The 19,226-nt window shown below is 44.0% G+C and overlaps 1 protein-coding gene across 1 annotated transcript in view; it reads left to right on the top strand.

Annotated features, from left to right (window-relative positions):
• dennd4b (DENN/MADD domain containing 4B) overlaps positions 1-19,226 on the top strand; it is a 214,681-nt gene that overhangs the window by 121,768 nt on the left and 73,687 nt on the right. Inside the window, exons 4-9 of the mRNA XM_083645668.1 lie at positions 6,898-6,967; positions 11,342-11,511; positions 13,273-13,514; positions 14,540-14,606; positions 17,696-17,754; positions 18,301-18,445. Coding sequence (XP_083501794.1) covers positions 6,898-6,967; positions 11,342-11,511; positions 13,273-13,514; positions 14,540-14,606; positions 17,696-17,754; positions 18,301-18,445 — 753 coding nt within the window. The remainder of the gene's footprint in view (positions 1-6,897; positions 6,968-11,341; positions 11,512-13,272; positions 13,515-14,539; positions 14,607-17,695; positions 17,755-18,300; positions 18,446-19,226) is intronic.

Genomic DNA, 19,226 nt, shown 5'->3' with positions numbered 1-19,226 from the left:
ACACACACACACACACACACACAATACAGTATACAGACTCGCCCAAGGGCACCCACAATCACAGGCAGGTGACTGTTCTGCTGTTTGATTGAATTTCACAAAACTGCGATTATCTCAGCTTGCTGTCTCAGACGCTAAAACCATGCTGTACTCAACGGCTAATATCTACATAACTACTAACTCTGCAAACTAACTCTTTTAGACAGAGAAAGCACACATTCTATTAGTTATTTTTAGATGATTGGTGTTCACGAAGTCTTAACAGAAAATAATCCTCGGCTCTTGTAAAATGAGCCAGAATCCTCAAAAAAAAACCTGGCACAACTTACCTACAGGATTGAAAAAACGGCTGGCACTCAATGTGTTAACTACAAATATGTCATAGGCTTATGAGGGCTGGAGGGCGACCGCGCTGGGGACCGCGTGCTGTTGGTTGGGTGAGAAAAAGCTTTGCCTTGCTGAAAATGCGGTAGGCTACATTTCTCCATAACAGTTTTATATACCCATCAAGACTCCGCCCAAGCAGAAGACATAAAGTCATAAGCTGTGTGCTCAATAGATGACACAATGGGTCTGTCTGTAACTCAAGTGAGCTTCCTATCACCTAGCTACCTAACTAGATTATTGTTTAATTAGGTATCTCACTTTAATATAGGTGATTAAAAAATAACTTGTTTCAGACGTCCTCATTCTTGAAGGTAGCATCGCACGCGACAGGTCGCACTGGTGCTGTTTCCAGTGAATAGACGGACCTTTTCTGACCAAGCTTGATGAAGTTGTTTCCCAAAGCATTTGGCAATAAATTAGTATAAAACTGCATGGCTGATGGCTGTTTTCTCTAACGTTATTATAATCCAAATAGGTCGAGGCTTCACAGGCGAACGTTTCATTGTTTTTACACTTTTAATTTGAAGGCGAAAAAGGGAAATGGTACGTGTGAAATGATAGAATTGACAGACCAGTGTCAATTCAATCTACTCAAACCATTTCCTGTTTCGGCCTTCAAATTAAAAGCGTGAAACCAAGCTAACTTGGAACGTTGCATTTGACAAACAAATTGTTAACGTTAGTTAAGCAATGACAGCTTGTCATTTAATAAAGCACAGTTAAAACGAACTCCACTTACACTTGAAGGTCTGCCATGCTGCTATCCTCCTGGCTGTACAGTGTAAGTCCTGCTTTGGGGCACGCGGAGCGGGTATTCTAAAGTGACGTTAACGTTAGCTAGCAACCTAACTAGCCGGCTGCTGTCCAGAACAGAGTCAGGTAAGATGCTTCCTACTAATGTTCAAAAGTGACTTTCCTGACACTGTACAAACATCTGACTGCACTGAAATTAAGTAAAGGTTGACGTTATTGACTATTCTAGAATAAAAATTAAAAGAAAGTGACAGATGTTTGTTATTTAGCCAACGTTGTTTCACTTTTTTCTGATGCGGTTGGCTTTGTGGGCGTCGCCATTAGGGGCTTGCTCGGGCTCGCTTCATTCTTCTTCGTCGACCAAAGTGTGCATGGTATGGTTCCTCAAAAATTATCCATAACTAGGTACCTAGAAAGGTTGCAAATTCAGTGAACTTATGTATCAAACTGGTTTCAGACAGCCTAATTACAACTTATTACCTAGAAATGCTACCTATAAAGATCGTTCACTTGAGAATCAGACAGGCCCAATGAGTTATTCCTGTCCCAAAGTACAAGTAAAACCTTTCCAACAGTTCAACTTTGTCTCTGCTCACAGAAGTGAATTGAGCTGTGGGTGCCCCGCATTCCGTAAAGGAACGTTGCAGACGTCCGTATTTGTGAAATTGGTGTCTTAACATTAACGTTAATTTCCCGGGCGCTCATAAATAGAACACATGTTAACACGTTACGTTAACACGAATTGAAACTCACCTCACGCACATCGAATTCTTTGTAACGCCGGGTGAGATCAAACGAGTGGCGTTAGCGGAGGACCAAAATGCGAGACTCATTAGCCAGGAATGGGTCTCGCGCTACTTTTGCATGCTAAAATAAAGCTGATAATGTACAATTTGATTCAAGGGGGGGAAAACCCTTTCAGAGTACAACACAAACTGTCTATTTTGCGTAGGGATGCACCGATATGAAAATTTTGGCCGATGCCGATAACCGATATTAACATTGCTGTTATGGCCGATAACCGATATTTACCGATGTCGATATGATCTGTATAAAACCACATTTTTATGATCATCACATTTTGTACATACTGAAAAACACATGTTAACACTGAATTTGAAAAAGTTATGCATTTCTTTATTTGCAAAGCCTTTGGAAAAGCCCATAAATCATAGATTTACTGCATTATTTCATATCAATGTGAAGAATTTGGCTGATAATGATAACCGATATTAACATTGCAACATCTGACCGATACCGATATGACCGATATGTTAAAAAATCGGCCGATACTGGCCGATACCGATATGATTGCCGATATATCGTGCATCCCTAATTTTGCGGCAACTCGACAGTGCTGCTTATCCAGGAGATGTCAGGACTCTTGGCTCTGGATCAAACCATCGCGTCACTAGCAATGCCACCATTGTCGAGGGATATGATTATCTACATATCATGATTGGCTGTATGAGCCACGGAGCAGAGGGAAGCGCTCTAATGTGCTGGATGAAAGTGGTAACATTTCATACATAACCAGAAAAAAATGACCCGATTATCGATTCTGGAATAAAAGATTGATTAAAAAAATCGTGACATTAAAAATCGCGATACTTAAGTGTCGATTTTCCCCCCCACCCCTAATAGCCTACAAATTAATCTCGCTCTAAATGCGTCTAATGTGCGCATAATAGGCTATCTGTCATTAGGCATGCAGCTCTGTTCTCCCGAAACAATTTCTAATTGTACGTTACGATTACCATGTCTAATTGTACGAGTAACGTTAACTTGATACGTTTCAATCGTCAATTAACGCTGCGCAACGCTCAACATACATCAGAGAATTCATTGAAGAGGAATCATCCTCTTAAGAGGATGACAATTAAATATGAAGATAGTACTAGCCTACACAATACACAGCTCATTGCCTGCATAAGTTATTTAAGATATAGAATGTATTTTTTATTTTAGGCCTACCATGCAACAAACGTTTAGTTTGTGACAGTGTGACACATTATATTGCAAGATGAGCCAATTATCTTCCATGTCGTTTTCTAGTTATTATAACAATTTCCAACAACAGCATTTGTTTTGCATTTTGTGTATTTCAAATAAGACTATTTTTCCAGTCATATTTTCATTATTCAAGTTTTGTAAAAAATTAATAAAAATCGTATCGTTATCGTTATCGTGAACCCAATATCGTGTATCGTATCGTATCGTGAACTGAGGGTATCGTGACACCCCTAGTTATTACTGAATAATAATGCAGAAAATGTGCTTGGATCGAGCAGAGCGGCATCTTGCATTGTTTACAATACTATCAGCACTGCAGCACAGCTCTAGTTATAGCTAGCCTCAATGCCAGACTCATCAGTCATTATTCCTTCTCTGAGGTGGGTACAGTTTTATTGTGATTGATACGTGTATATCGCGTGCAGCCATTCAGCCAATGTTGCAGTGGATATAGGGGCCGCAAGGAAGAATGACTGATGAGTCTCGCGTTGAGGCTAAGTTATAGCCAGCTATAGTTTGTCATTCAGTTTACACATGGTCAAAAATAATCAAAAACCAGCGCTCACCTTGTAACGTTACTTTGAGAAGTACGACAGCACTGATCGTGTCATGGTATGGTTAGATGGTGTAGTGTGTGGACCCAAATGCAGAGGAGAGAGAGGCAGCAGGCAAGGCAATGCAGGCCAGGCAGGCAAGGTTTCTTGGAGAAAAACAGTCTTTACTGAATCTTTCAAAAAACAAAACAACAAAACCTACTAGCCAGAGGCTAGGCTAAACTCAGGACCAATTGCTAGAATAACTTAGAGCACAAGGAAAACGATACATACCAACCAGGGGACAGATAGACAATGATTCGACAGGGACAACACACAGACTGAGACAATATATACACAAGGGAATCATCAGGAACAGCTGGGGAGGTGGGAACACGGGGCAAACCGGGAGAGCTGATTGGTGGGGAGAACTCAGGTAATGGGGCAGACTAACGAGACACATAGGCAACACGTGGGAGGAATTAAGGCAGACTAACAAGGTAACATGGTCAACAAGTGGGGAGAAGACAGACTAAAACACAAGGGAAAAACACAACATAACTCCTTTCTCTATTCCCAGACTGATCGTCTACTGAGTTTTAGCTCCTCATAAATCACACATACATAGCAGGCCACACCGTGGCCTGGGCGTTACAGATCGAGGTAGGATGAAAGCAGACATCTTTACGTGCAGCGACGCATCCTCAGATGTAAATAAGTCCGTTTACAGATGCATCTAGTCTTTAACAAGTGATATGTCCAGTGATGTGTCCGCCTGCATACGTCCACGAAGCTGATTCCAAACTACAATATGTCCGACTGAATCCAGTAACCATGTTCAAATAGTTTCCGACCCCGTTCGGGTCCCTGGGGAAAGCCCCTTCATGATGTCCATATTAACACATTCACTGCCAACCGTTTTTTTTTTGCTGTAGGTAGCTTCTGCCAACCGTTTTTTTGAGGATTCTGGCTCATCTTTCAAGAGCCGAGGATTATTTTCTGCTAGGATTTTGTGGACACAAAATATCTCAAAAGAACTAATAGAATGTGTGCTTTCTCTGTCTAAAAGAGTTAATTTGTAGAGTTAGTAGTTATGTATGCATTAGCAGTTGAATACAGCATGGTTTCAGAGATTTTTTGAGTTTTGAGATAAATGGATTTTTAGAACCACCTCACGTGCCTGTGATTATGGGTGCCCTTGGGCACGTGTGTATACTGTATTGTGTGTGTGTGTGTGTGTGTGTGTGTGTGTGTGTGTGTGTGTGTGTGTGTGTGCGTGCGTGCGTGCGTGATTCGGTAGAACAGGCAGAACAGTCACTTTAACGATTTATTTTTGGCATCAGTGAGCCATCATACATCTAAACAATATCGTTCTGAACATATAGTTCCTCCATAAGCACCCCCACCCCCCTCTCCTTCAAACTTCAAACTCCTCCCTCCGTAGGTGTGTCTCTGGTGGCTTTGCAGTGTTTGTCTCACAGGCGAGTTTCTGCTGCCTGCCTGTCTGTGCTGCTGCTGCTGGCGCAGTCTGGATTAGACTGTAAAATCGGGCTCGTTTGTTTCTGGGTTTTCGGTTGTGAGCTTTGATGAAGCTGCGTGCGATTCTTTCTGCTGGTGTTTCAAAGTGTGTTGCACCCATAATCTATTATGCAAATTTGCAATCCCCCACCGCCAGCTCCGAGCGCGAAAGCGAAAGCGTTTTCGCCAATCCATTTTCATGAGAATGGCTTCCTCAAGCGGCTGTTTTTTCTTGGCTTTCTCTCGTCTGGAGAGCACTGTCGCCACAGTGGGTCGGTAAAATAGATTATACACATTCAATACCTCCAATATTTTTATAGGAGATGTAAAAGGGTTAGATCCACGTCCCACCGTCAAAAACTGCCGTTGACGAGATATCTCGTCCACGGCAGTCAACCGTTGGTTTCTGCTTGACGAGATATCTCGTCCACGGCAGTGTAAGGCATGTGCTTCAGCTGCCGAATGTTTTCTTTCACTCCATCATGATACTGTAACGTCTTTGGGTTCGCCTATTAATTTGTAACTTGATAATAAAACAAAAAGAGATGAGAATCAGATTATACAGCCTGTAGCCCTTCCTCCTGCAATATTCTCAGCACGATGCAACGTAAAAACACTGGAAGACGAAAATCATAACATATGATACGGCAACTCCCGAGGTACACAGAGCCTCACAGACTACATAGGTTGAGACATAGGCTACAGACACATTACAGAATAGTCTGTTAGAATCAAACTGTCAGTTATTTGTTAACGTGTAACATGTGGAAAGTATATGAAAAGTAGCCTAATTAAAGACAAATGGCTTTTAATAACTAGAATGTCACAATAAATGCTGATGTCCAGCAAGGAGTAATTTTCTTTGCCAGAGAAGCAGACATGATTATATTATATATTATTATATTTTATTCTGTCTGTCTCTCTGCTTGTCTGTCAGTCTGACTGCCTGCCTGATGTTTATTTAGCATTTTTTTTTAATTTATTGTTTATTTTCTCAGTGTTCATTTCTATAATCCATTGACAATGTTTAGTAATGTTAAATGTTCTTTAATAGTCATTTGTTTTAGTAAGCAGCCTTCTGTACTGTTACTGTACCTTTGCATAGTCATATCGGTGCAAAATCTGTGCACAATCCACATTCCAGCTAAAAAATTCACTATATCGGCTGCCATATTGGTTATCAGTGATTTCCCCCCTTTCTAAATTCGGTAATCAGTATCGGTTACAAAAATCCTTATCGGTCAGTCTCTAATTATGTTAAGCAATGTTTACCTCTGCCAAAGAGGTTCTGTTTTCAGTTTATCCGTTTGTCCGTTAGTATGTTAGCAGGATTATGGAAAAAGGAAGATCCCGTTCAATTTTGGAGCGGATCCTATCCAGGTCGGGTCAAGGGAGGGGGCGGGGGCGGGACTAGGGAAGTTCATAGAGAGTCTGTGTTTGACGGGGTGGTAGGGGGAGTGGCTAGTTGTATCTGGGTGGTGGGAGAGGGCGTCGTCAGTAGTAACAAGGTTTCCAACCGACAGCAGTGACTATTAGGGTTAGACTGATACACTGTATGAGGTAGATTTGTTGGGTATGAAAACAGTCAAATTCAGTACATCTACTTTATCTGCATGTGTTATTGTGTGTGTGTGTGTGTGTGTGTGTGTGTGTGTGTGTGTGTGTGTGCGCGGGTGTGTATTGTGTGTGTCAGTGGGGTCCAGCTATGTTCCTCTGCTATAAGCGAGCCGTGGCCAAAGCCAACGCCCTGGTGTTCGAGGCCGGTGAGTACTGAACACACACTTCCTGCTCCTCAACGCTCCGCTCTAATTGGCTGGTGAGGGTGCTCTGCTGTTTCTGTTTCTAATCATTCATCACCCATTGTGATCGGGTCCTTAGATTATTTTCAGCTTTGAAGAGTCAGCAGAATCTTGAATTGAATTTTCGATGAATCAAGAACACACTTTTTTGACTGGTGCTCAAAGCTCTGTACTTTTTCAATCAATTGAATATGATCGCACAATAAATCTGAAGTATTGTTTTTCAAAATGTAAAAAGAAATTAAGAAAACTAAGGCGTCCTACAACCCAGGTTTTACGAGTGAGAACGAGGATTCTCACACTATGCCAAGCTGCACTACACAGCGATCCAACTGGAAAATAAATTGACCATTATAAAACTAGTGCTGCACGATTAATCTAATCGCAATCGCAATCGCGATGTCAGCACGTGCGATTACATAACCGCAAAAGTGTGCGATTATTATTATTTTTTCACGTTTTCACTTTTTGAGTGTGTGTGTGTCCTCTAACGTTACACGCGACGCAGCAAACACACGTTTCTCTGCCATCACACTGGGCATCAACACTAGCGGGAGACTTTTCCCATGCACTCCCGCAAATAAGTAATGTTATGCGCAGCAAAGTTACATCTTACCGAGAGGGAGAGAGAGAACATCCATGATCGCTAACAGCAAGCTATGCTAATAACTAGCTAGCCGTTCAGAAACGCATGTAAACAGCCATTAGTCAGAACGTCAGTAAAATAAGGAGAGAGCTGCAGGTGCTTATGCAGAACTAGTGCACGATTAAGTGCACAGTGGGTAATGACCCGCTGTGATGAAGAATATAGCGAGATTAACAAGGTTGATAGCAAAACACTGTCGCAGCTGCCAGCACCAGCACTTCCAGGCTTCAACTAGCGTTAGCCTGTCACATGACGCCTTCACGGTCCCTCGATAAAGTCTGCAGAAAGATGCACGTTACCTCTCCACTCTCTCAAGAAGCGTCACGTGAGTGTGGCGTTTAAGGCCATCTGTCGCTACAAAATAAATAAACAGGGTGTATCATTGTATTACTCGACAGACATGTAACTAACTTTGCCAGTCTGAGCCATCTTCTATGTGCTCTAACACAGTGCAGTTTCTATTTTTCTGGTGTTTCTTTTTTACATGTTTGGGACAGGCAAATGTGGTCAAGCTACAAAAAGGCAAGTTTTCAGAAACTGCAAGTAGCCTATAATGATGCCATGAGAATTTTACTCAAAAGGCCTAGATGGTGCAGTGCGAGTGAAATGTTTGTGGCTGTAAGAGTCAATACTCTTCAGGCCGTCCTTCGGAACTTAATGCATAGATTCATGTGTCGCTTAGATGAGTCTGTGAATAGCATCATTGTCAGTATAAGTAACCCTGTGAAGAGCTGCACTAGATACTCCTCTAGCCTTAGGAGACATTGGCTTAAAAGCCTGTATTTATAAATGTCACAAATGCCCTGTCTAACATGTTCATTTGGACTGGTTTTTATTTATGTTTATTGTTGTATGTTTGTTTTTCTATGGACCACGAGTCTGCAATAAAGGCATCATTCATTCTCAAAATGTTTTATTTTTTTGTAAAGATAATTTTATTTCAAATTGTTTTATTTATTTAGTTTTAATATATTTTGTGTAATGTATTTTAGTCTGTGATACGTGAAACCGTGGTATTTTTGTCCAAGGTTATCATACCGTCAAAAACTCATGCCGGCACATCCCTAGATACCTCTTGTTTATTATATCGCAATCACAATCGCAATATTGTCCACCATAATCGCGAATCGCACCTTTCCCCCAAATCGTGCAGCACTATATAAAACCACCCATTACGCCTGAAGGCATCTTGCCGGTGGCTATGACGCGCCACCCGCTCCGCCCCCGTGGCTGAAGCCACGTCCACGCCAATAGAGTCCAGTGATCCTGCTGTCCCGAACGAAAGCAACGAGGCTGGGTGTGTGAGAATCCTCGTTCTCACTCGTAAAACCTGGGTTGTAGGACAACCCCTTAGTTTTACTTTGTTTCGAACTTTGGATTGTCACACTATGCCGATATACAGTACAACCAACCTTGCTGCAAGGAAGCACAACGTGCGACCCTGAGACCTAAGGCTAGGGCTGCTAGCCTTAGGTCTCAGGGTCGCACGTTGTGCACGGGGCACATGGCTCTTGCACATGGCAACCCGACAGCATGACTAAGGCACTACCGCCTAGCGGCTGACAACAGAGCGTGCGCTAAGGGCGCGCTGGCCACATCAAGGCTATAGAACTTGACAAAGGTGTGGTGGGTAGACCATGACGCAGCTGCGCACATGTCTTCCACTGACACACCTCGCAACAGTGCCCACGAAGTCGCGACCCCTCACGTAGAGTGGGCCTTAATACCCTCTGGGGGAACCTTCCCCGAGGCAGAGTAGGCCAAAGCAATGTCCTCCACTATCCAGCACGACAAGCGCTCCTTGGACAGTGGCCCACCCAGGGCCTGCGGCCCAAAGCACACCAATAATTGGTTACAGGTGTGCAACGTGCACATCCTGCCTACATAGGCCAGGACTGCCCGCACCGGGCACAGCACGTTTAAACGCCGCTCCTCCTCCGAGCTGAACGGAGGGGGGAAAAAAGCTGCCAGGTCTATCACCATAGACCTGAAGCTGGCATCGATGTTCTTTGGCTCGTACGCGGGGTTAGACCGAAGTCTAACTCTCCGCCCGTCATCGGCGAACACCATGCAAGGCTGTTGGACCGACAGGGCAACCAAGTCAAGATTCAAGATTTTTATTGTCACTCCGTAGTACAAGTACGCACGTGTGAAATTCTTATGCTGTGGGCTCTGTTACAGACAAGGTGCAGTTTTAAATAGGAGCAAAATCATAGCAAACACAATCACAGCAGCAACAATTAGGGCTGGGTATTGGCAAGGACCTCATGATATGATACGTTCCACGATACATAGGTCACAATACGATTGTATCACGATATATTGCGATACAATACATATTGCGATATATTGCAATACTCTACATAATTTATGTAGAGTCACCCTATGCCGGGATAGAGTCACCCTATCCCGGGGAGGCTAGACTAACAGGCGAACTTTGTAGAATCTAGCAGCTAATAGTGTAGCAGTGACACTTCCCAGCCGGGAAGGCCGAAACAAGCTAGCTCGAGCTAATGTAACAAACCCAGCTAGTCGCGCCGCGCAGCCGACCAGCTCACAGACTGCTAAGGCTACCAGAAAACCATGAGGAAAAATACTCTTAGCTTTCGCTGCTGGACACCGCCGTTCCGTAGCGAACCGGACTGGGTCTGGGAAGAAGGTCCCACCGCTGTTGTCCCCTCTTCTCATGCTGGTTTGTGGAACAGCTGAGACGGGAGTAGCAACTAGCTAAGAGCTAACTATGCTATCAATGGTCTTAGAGAAGGACAGTCTTCAGGGATCGCTGGAAAAGCAGAGAGTGGCGCGGGTTGGCTATTGGCGCGGACGTGGCTTCAGCCACGGGGGCGGAGAGGGTGGTCGCGTCATAGCCAACGCCAATGGGTGGTTTTATAATGGTCAATTTCTTGAGAAATGGACGTTTTCCAGTTGGATCGGTGCGTAGTGCAACTTGGCATAGTGTGAGAATCCAAAGTTTGAAACGAAGTAAAACTATAATAAATGCAGGACAGTTAAAATCAGGACCAATTTTTATGTCGTCCCCCCTAAATATTTGTTGCAGTCTCATTATGCGTCTATTGCAGTGTTTCCCCTATACAGTATACATCTTAGAGCAACGCTGCGCTGCCCCCAAAAAATGGCCGCCGCTGCTAGCCACAGGTGTTGTTTTATTTTTTTGTTGAGGAAATGCGAGGAGGAGAGGAGAGGGGAAAGAGAGGAGAAGGAGATGCAAACTTAGAGAGGAGAGTTGTTTGGGGTGATGAACATCTGTTTGTTCGCGCGCTCCCTCCCTCCTCAGATCCGCGCTGACGGTAGCCTATGTGTTCGCTGTGAAGCCAAGCACCAATACATGTGTTTGTGTGTGTCTCTCTCTGTGTGTAGTGGGATGTAAACAGACTAAATCTATTGCTGTGTGTGTTTCAGGTCTGATTAGGTCTTAACTATATTATTATATATTGTATTGCATTGTATTGCATTGCATAGTATTATAATATTATATAAATGTTATTGATATTTATGATGTCTGCAGGTAAATAAGTAATTAATACGTCATTTTAGTAATCTTGTATGTAAGTAATTAACTTAATCGTGTGTGTGTGTGTGTGTGTGTGTGTGTGTGTGTGTGTGTGTGTGTGTGTGTGTGTGTGTGTGTGTGTGTGTGTGTGTGTGTGTGTGTGTGTGTGTGTGTGTGTCAGAGCTGCTGTCCCGGTACCCTCCTGAGGACCTGTCAGCCTTCCCCCTGCCTGTCTCAGTGCCTGTGTTCTGTCTGCCCATGGGCGTGACGGTGGAGAGCTGGCCAATCACAGCGAAGTACCCCCTGCCTGTCTACTCCACCTTCGTCCTCACCTCCGCCTGTGGGGACAAGGTAAACACACTCACTCACTCACTCACTCACTCACTCACTCACTCACTCTATCTCTCTCTCTCTCTCAGATTCAGATTCAGATTCAGATTTATTTCGCCCCCCACACACACAAACAATTGACATGTAGATAAACATCAAGATACAAATGTGTGGAGTGCCAGGTCTCCAAAGAAGCTACTTAAAGCTTATGGCAGGAGCCTGAGCGGAAGTCTCAGACGAATAGAGTACCTCAGGGAGGATTTATTTGTATAGAGGGAATTCACCGACGCCACGCCCCCTCCCGAACACGCCCCCTTAGCCGGACTGAGCAGCACTGAGTGTCAAATTTCCAAAACAAACGTGGCTTCCGCCAGGGGTAGTAGCGAAACCACGGCTAATATAAACAATTATCTGCTTAAATTAAAGGCAGTTGGACTCGAATGTGACCCTTACAGCTTGCCAAAGAACCAGTGGTCCATGGATGTAGACATGTGGCCAGGAATAGGGTTTCCTGCCTTTTATATGTACTTAATATCGACGCCGGGGAAATACACAAACCAAAGCATGAAAGCATACAAGAGCCTGGACGCATGGTCGTACTTCAAGGCTGGATTTGTTGGCGACATTAAAGTAACGAGGACAGCAATGGATATTCTGGTTGTATGTGGAGAGGTACTTATTTATTTTATTACAACTTTTATTAAGAAACATATAGCATACGCTGTCACTAACACACGCTAGCTTTGTTCATAGTGAACACTGTCACTCATGTAACGTTATATCTGTGCAGGTAAAACACAGCCAGAGAATGAATGAGCCCTCATTGAAACCCTGGATAGCTGCAGAGAAGACCGGGACCGTTTCATTAGCTTTCGGCAGCCTGTAAAAAGATACCTCCGACGCCTTGTTGAATCTATTTTTACAGTCAATGGCACAACAGCACTTTCCCATTTTCGTTGTTTTCTCGCGGAAGCTGAACGCTAAACACCGTGACCCGGCGGCGCCACCTGGCTTGTTTAGACGTTTTGACACTCACTGCAGCTGAGTGGGCGTACCCGCACTGACTGTCGCGTCCGTGACGTCACGTGCATTCCCTCTATAGGCCAACCTGCATCGTCCTGGGTTCCCTTGTCTCAAAGTCAATGGTATTTTTGAATTTTGAATGTTTTTTTGGCTTCGATGCTTGAAATAACAACAGTTTATGATACTTAGAGGTTTTGTTCAGCAAGATCATCTTCACAAGTGAACACCGCTATTATGATTTATGAAGCGTTTCCAGAAAATGCGTCATGAATCATAAACCAAAAACCCCAAAAACTTGGTAATTCCGTGACGAGGGAACGAATGCTAACGCATTTCCAGGTTTTAGGACTCATTCCTGTGGCATTCTTATTATGAGAACAAAATTTGAGGTCTTACAAGAAACGTCTGCACTCTGCCCTGACGAAGGCTACTAGGCTGAAACGTGTCGACGTTTTCTTTCTTTTCTTCCTTCACTAAATTTACAGTTTCTCACACACAAGTGTGCTTTGGACCTGCTGGGAGTCCACGCTAACACCAGTAAGTGGCATCGGGCCATTTCTTTTTTTGTCATTTGCCCCCCCACCAAGAGCACCTTGTATACAAACTTAATACTCAACCCACTGAGCACGCCATCTTTTTTCCGCTGAATTTGAGATCTATTTAGATCGTTTCCTCTCCTACGCTCTACTGAGCTCACCACACGGGAACTCTGGGTAATGAAGTCCTCATATTTCAAAGTGATCTCTCCTCTCCCTGTAGGTGTATGGAGCAGCCATCCAGTTCTATGAGTATCTACCTCGGGAGTGTCTCTCAGAGAGGCAGAGCGTGCGGTTGGGTCTGCTCAGCGTGGTGGACCGGCGGCCCATCTCCTCGCGCAGCCTGCAGGTGAAGAAGAGCGTGTGTGTGCTCTCCCAGTGGCCCTTCTTCACCGTCTTCCAGAAGTTCCTCACCTTCGTCTACCGATACTCCGTCTCTGGACCGCATGTCCTGCCGCTGGAGAAGTCAGTAACTTCGGGGAGGTGGGGGTTTGGGGGCTTGAGAAGGCTCTTTTTATGCCTCCGCCCGGCGATAGTCCATGCATCCATCCCATTCTCATTAATGCCATATCTCAGGAATGCCTTGATGGAATTGCTTAAAATTTGGCTCAAACATCCAGTTGGACTCAAGGGTGAACTGATTAGTTTTTGGTGGACAAAGGTCAACGTTCAAGGTCACTCTGGCCGTATGTCCATCTGTGGGGCCATAGCTAGGGATAGGAAGGTTGCAGACAGTAAGGGTTTGAGGGGTGGGTGGAGGGAGTGGATAGGGGGCTCTGGGTGGTGGGAAGGACCATGGTGAGGGAAAGAGGTGGGGCTAGGGCAAAGGGGCAGTAGCTAGGGATAGGAAGATCATAGAGAGTCTGGGTTCGAGGGGTGTCTAGGGGGAGTGGTTGGGGGGATGTGGGTGGTTTTGGGGTAGGTTTGGTTTTATGATGGGTTTTCCCCCCTCCCTGATATTACAGTTGAGGTCAGAAGTTTGCATACACTGAAGTCTATTAAAACTCATTTTTGACCACTCCACAGATTTCATGTTAAACTATTGTTTGGCAAGTTGTTAAGGACATCTACTTTGATCATGACAAGTCATTTTTCCAACAATTGTTTACAGACAGATTATTTCACTTATAATTCCAGTGGGTCAAGTTTGCATACACTCTGCCTTTAAACAGCTTGACTGGCTCCAAGACAGCCATAAAAACCCTAAGCTGTTACTTACCTTATAAAACCCTTGATAAACAAACTGCACGGAAAGGAGAGATTTTCCTTCAGGACTACTACGCAGTTTCTTCTTCTTCTGGTTTTGGGACAATCTTTCAATTTTGTAATAAAGTGAAACAGGCGATACAATATTTCTCTACACTCTGAAATAGAAAATGTAATTTGTTGGTTATTTGTTTGCTGCTTGGCTGATTGATTGATTTAGTGATTATATTGTTACCTGTGTCTCACATTCCCATCTCTCTCTCCCCCTCTCTCTCTCTCTCCAGACACATCTCCAGCTTCATGCACAACGTCCCGTTCCCCTCCCCCCAGCGGCCTCGCATCCTGGTCCAGGTACAGACCGCACTGTGGTGCTGGAGCAGATTCCAACTGATCTTTCATTTACATTTTAGTTATTTTATTCAATGCTCTCAACCAGAGTGAGTTTCAGTGGCATCAGCTTCCATTTCTACATCACCAACATTACAGGCAACCAGTATTAAAGAAGTCAAAGGTCAAAGGTCACAGCACCCACAGCAGACAGAATGATAGAAAAACTAGGAAAAGAGCCTTCATTTTCTACCTTGTGGACCTGGAAAGTTGAAATAGTAGATTTCCAAGGTACAGAAGGCATACACACTGTTATGCTCAAGACACCCACACAAACTATTTAACTGTCAGCATTGTTGTCATTTGTCAACAATCATAAATTAAGATTCTGGGATTCACAAATCATAGAAGTTAAAGTTTGTTAGAAGTTTCAGATCCATCAAAGCCCAGGTTTTTACACAAAACTAGTCCAGTGTAGCCCAGCTGCTAATTCCCTCTGGGGCCGCACTCCCCCCCGCATTTTGTCCTTTGGCCAATTTCCCCCTGCTGCCCTGGTCACTGCTCCGCCCTCTACTGATCTGGGAATAGCGGTAAACTAGCACCATGCTTCCTCCGAGACATGCACAGTTGCCAGCCGCTTTTTTTCACCTGACAGCGGGGAGCTTCACTGGCAGGACGTAGCACCTGGGAGGATCACGCTATTCCCACCAGTTCCCTTCTGCCCCAAACAGGCGGCCCGGCCGACCAGAGGAGGCGCTAGTGCAGCGACCAGGACAAATACCCTCAATCCGTCTTCCCACCCGCAGACACTAGGCAATCGTGCCTGTGTGGACGCCCGACCAAGCCGGAAGTAACACGAACCTGAGGATGCGAACCTGTGACCCTTGTGTTGGTAGGCAGGGAATCTACCGCTACACTACCCGGATGCCTGGGGCCGCACATATTAAACATGTCTGCTGCCATCTTGTTTGTACACCACTTTAAATGTTCAGTGTTTACAAAGTGCTTTAACTGTGTAAAATAAGCATTTGCACTATGTAACCGCTAGAGGGCACTGTCGCCATTGAAATACCTCCCAAACAAATAGATTCACTAGGATAAAGGGCAGTTTATCGAAATGAAGCAAATTAAATTGAACTGCGCCTCTGTGATGCATTCTCCTATCGCCTCCTAGTGTTTATACTTTTTATGAGCGACAGCGCCCAAAATCAGCGTCCAGTGATAATTAACGTTCAGCGTTGCTCGTCGGGCGATCATTAACTGCTGTAGCATACACTGGACTGAGCAAACTTGTAATACAGAAGAGAACATTTGAAATAGGAACTGTGCAAAATTTGCAAATGACCCATAGGGAGGCTGCAAAATTCAGAGTCCTTTGGAGTGTGTAGCCTGACTGAGCAGTGCGGGTATGGAGCATTGAAAAGAATAACGTTACCTGCCTCCTATCATTTCCTGGCTGTCTCCCTACATTCAACATCGACACACGGGCTTTAAGTTACGACAACAAGGACGTAATTAAAATCTTTGAGACTCCGCTGGTTGCAAAAGAAGTCGGGTGAGTCAACTTGATGTCACATGATATTAGCGAGTTATTAACATTACATTGTGAGTCACAATGTAGATGCGTCCATTACGTGCAACGTTACTGCACTTGTGTGAACACTTTAGTGTAATGTTCGTTATATCACCTCTAAACAGTTTTTTTTTTTTGAGAAATGAATGATTGTGAGTCCAAAACACAGTAAAATCATTGTCAAAACTTTATTAAAAAAATAAAAGACGTGTAGTCGGCTATTGATTTTTCTAAATGCATATGATTTACTATCCGGTTACACGTGTACACGGTGACACCCCTATTACCTACTGTGACAATAAAAGTGATTCTGATTCTGATAAAACTGAGTAAAATGTATACATAAAATAATCAAATAAAACAATAAAAGTCAGTTCAAGGTTTAAAAAGGTGCATATTTTTGATATTTACAACTCTTTGTGCATTATTTATATGAAATTTATATGTATTTCTGCTTGGTCCAAAAAGATCCTGGGCTTTGTGAGTGCTGAAGCAGAGAGGATACATTGAAATAACATGTAGAGCTCATATCAGTGGTTCATGTTCCTCTGAGTGGAGGTCCTGTTAGCCTGGTTAAACCATCCTGATCACATGACCTCACATTCGGTTTAGCTCCACGGATCAGTTTGGACTTCCAGCCGCCCACATCAAGTTCCTGAAATGACCGGCCAATCAAGTAGCCTGGTAAACCAGCTTGTCACGTGAACACACACACACACACACACACACACACACACACACACACACACACACACACACACACACACACACACACACACACACACACACACACACACACACACACACACACACACACTCACTCACTCACTCACTCACTCACTCACTCACTCACTCACTCACTCACTCACTGGGACACTGCTGGCAAAACAGTGATGGTGTCTCCCAAAGCAATGAGCGGTAACGTTAACGCAGAATAAACACAACCATAAGTGCAGTCATTGCAGAAATTGACTCAATAACAATTAAACAAGAACAAGTGTATGCACCAGCGGAGTTTCTTGGCAGAAAGACATTTTCTTCTGACTGGATTTTGGATTGGATTTGGTGACGATGTGAGCAGCAGGAAATCCAGACTGATACAACAGAATGTGATCAGGATGGTTTGGACCAGGCTAGGGTCCTGTGAGTTTAGCAGCCAAACCAGACTGTGTTGGGCTGAAGCAGGTTCTGTTGGGCTGAAGCGGGTTGTGCTGCTCCTCTCTTCACCCTCCACTCCTCCATCAACAGGACACAGGCGGTGCTTTGGCAGCAGAATGAACTGGGTAACACCAACGCCCAATCAGAATCAGTCCTTTACAGATCCTGTCCAATCATCTGCCAGATCTCTTCACCTAATCTGTATCAGTAGAGTAGAGCTGATTGGGAAGGGTTGATCATGTGATTCTGCTCTGCAGTGAGAGCTGCATGCAGGGGATGATGATATCACAGCATGGGTGGATGGCTTTCTGACCAACTTTCAATTTTGTGTGTGTGTGTGTGTGTGTGTGTGTGTAGCACTGACACTCTCTCTGTCTTGCAGCTCTCTCCATATGACAACCTGCTGCTCTGCCAGCCGGTCTCCTCTCCCCTGCCCATCAGGTTAGTAACAGCACTAACAGTAGTTGCAGTAAAAACTAGAGGGAACTCTGTAGCGTGCATACCTCTGCCGCGGCGTAGTGTTACAGGAATCAGTGTGGAAGTTAAGTGCCTTTTTGTGATTGGCCATGGCCATTGCCACACCCCCTTTTGGCTAGTAGGTGTGGAAAGCTAATGAGTTATTCCTTGGCCCATGACCAAACTTTGTACAAAGTTTCTTGGTGTTATGTGAATCTGTTTGGAAGTTAGGCGCCTTTTTGTGATTGAACCAGCCCATTGCCACGCCCCCTTTTGGGCGTGGAAAGTTAATCACTTCTAAGTTGGCCCATAACCGGCTTTTCTGCCAAGTTTCGTGCCAATCCATTTTTGAGATATCCTACAGACAAACGGGGGCAAAAAGATAACCTCCGCTCCCGCCAAAGGCCAGGCCAACTCTGTGGTGCAGTTAAAAGTAATAGGTTGATTGGTGGTCTCGGTGCAGTGTGATTGGTTGATTGGTGGTCTCGGTGCAGTGTGATTGGTTGATTGCTGCTGTGTCTCTGTCCTCAGTGGAGCCAGCTTCCTGAAGCTCCTGCAGAACCTGGGTCCAGAGAGCGGCTGCACGCTGCTGCTGGCCGTGTTGACGGAGCACAAGCTGCTGCTGCACAGCCTCAGGCCCGACGTGCTCACCTCTGTCAGCGAGGCCCTGGTGTCTGTACGTAATATAATATATATGTAATGTGTATATATATATATATATATATATATATATATATATATATATATATATACATTACCTCTGTCAGCGAGGCCCTGGTGTCTGTAAGCATCATCTATTATATATATTATATATATATATTATATATATTATATATATTACCTCTGTCAGCGAGGCCCTGGTGTCTGTAAGCATCATCTATTATATATATTATATATATATATATATTATATATATTACCTCTGTCAGCGAGGCCCTGGTGTCTGTACGTAATATAATATATATGTAATATATATATATATATACACATATATATATATATATATATATATATATATATATATATTACCTCTGTCAGCGAGGCCCTGGTGTCTGTACGGATCATCTGAACTCCATATAACTCCCATAACAGCTTTATTAAAGGGATATATATATATATTTTTTAAGTCTAGCCCTATTTGTTACTCACAATGATGATGTTGATTGGTAGAGTTATTTCTCAGCACAATCCATGCTGTTCCTCATAATAGCTCTGGAAAGTTGGGCAAAAATGAATGCAAGGTCAATGGGGTCACATGTACAAGCTGACTGAGGCTCACTAAAATGTACTTTGTGTGTACTGTGGATTACATTTTTAATTTACTTTGTGTGCACTGTGGATGGGTTAGGGGTTACTTGCACTGTGGATGACATTAAAGGTCCCAATTCGTGCAGCTGTAACCTCTTAAAAACGTGTGTCTCTGGTCCATAAAACATGATTCTGGATTAATCTGTCGAA

The sequence above is a fragment of the Poromitra crassiceps genome, assembly GCF_964638095.1.
Source record: "Poromitra crassiceps genome assembly, chromosome: 1".
Taxonomy (NCBI): Eukaryota; Metazoa; Chordata; class Actinopteri; order Beryciformes; family Melamphaidae; genus Poromitra; species Poromitra crassiceps.
The sequence above is the reverse complement of the archived record's forward strand: the minus strand, read 5'-3'. Positions and strand labels throughout refer to the sequence as shown.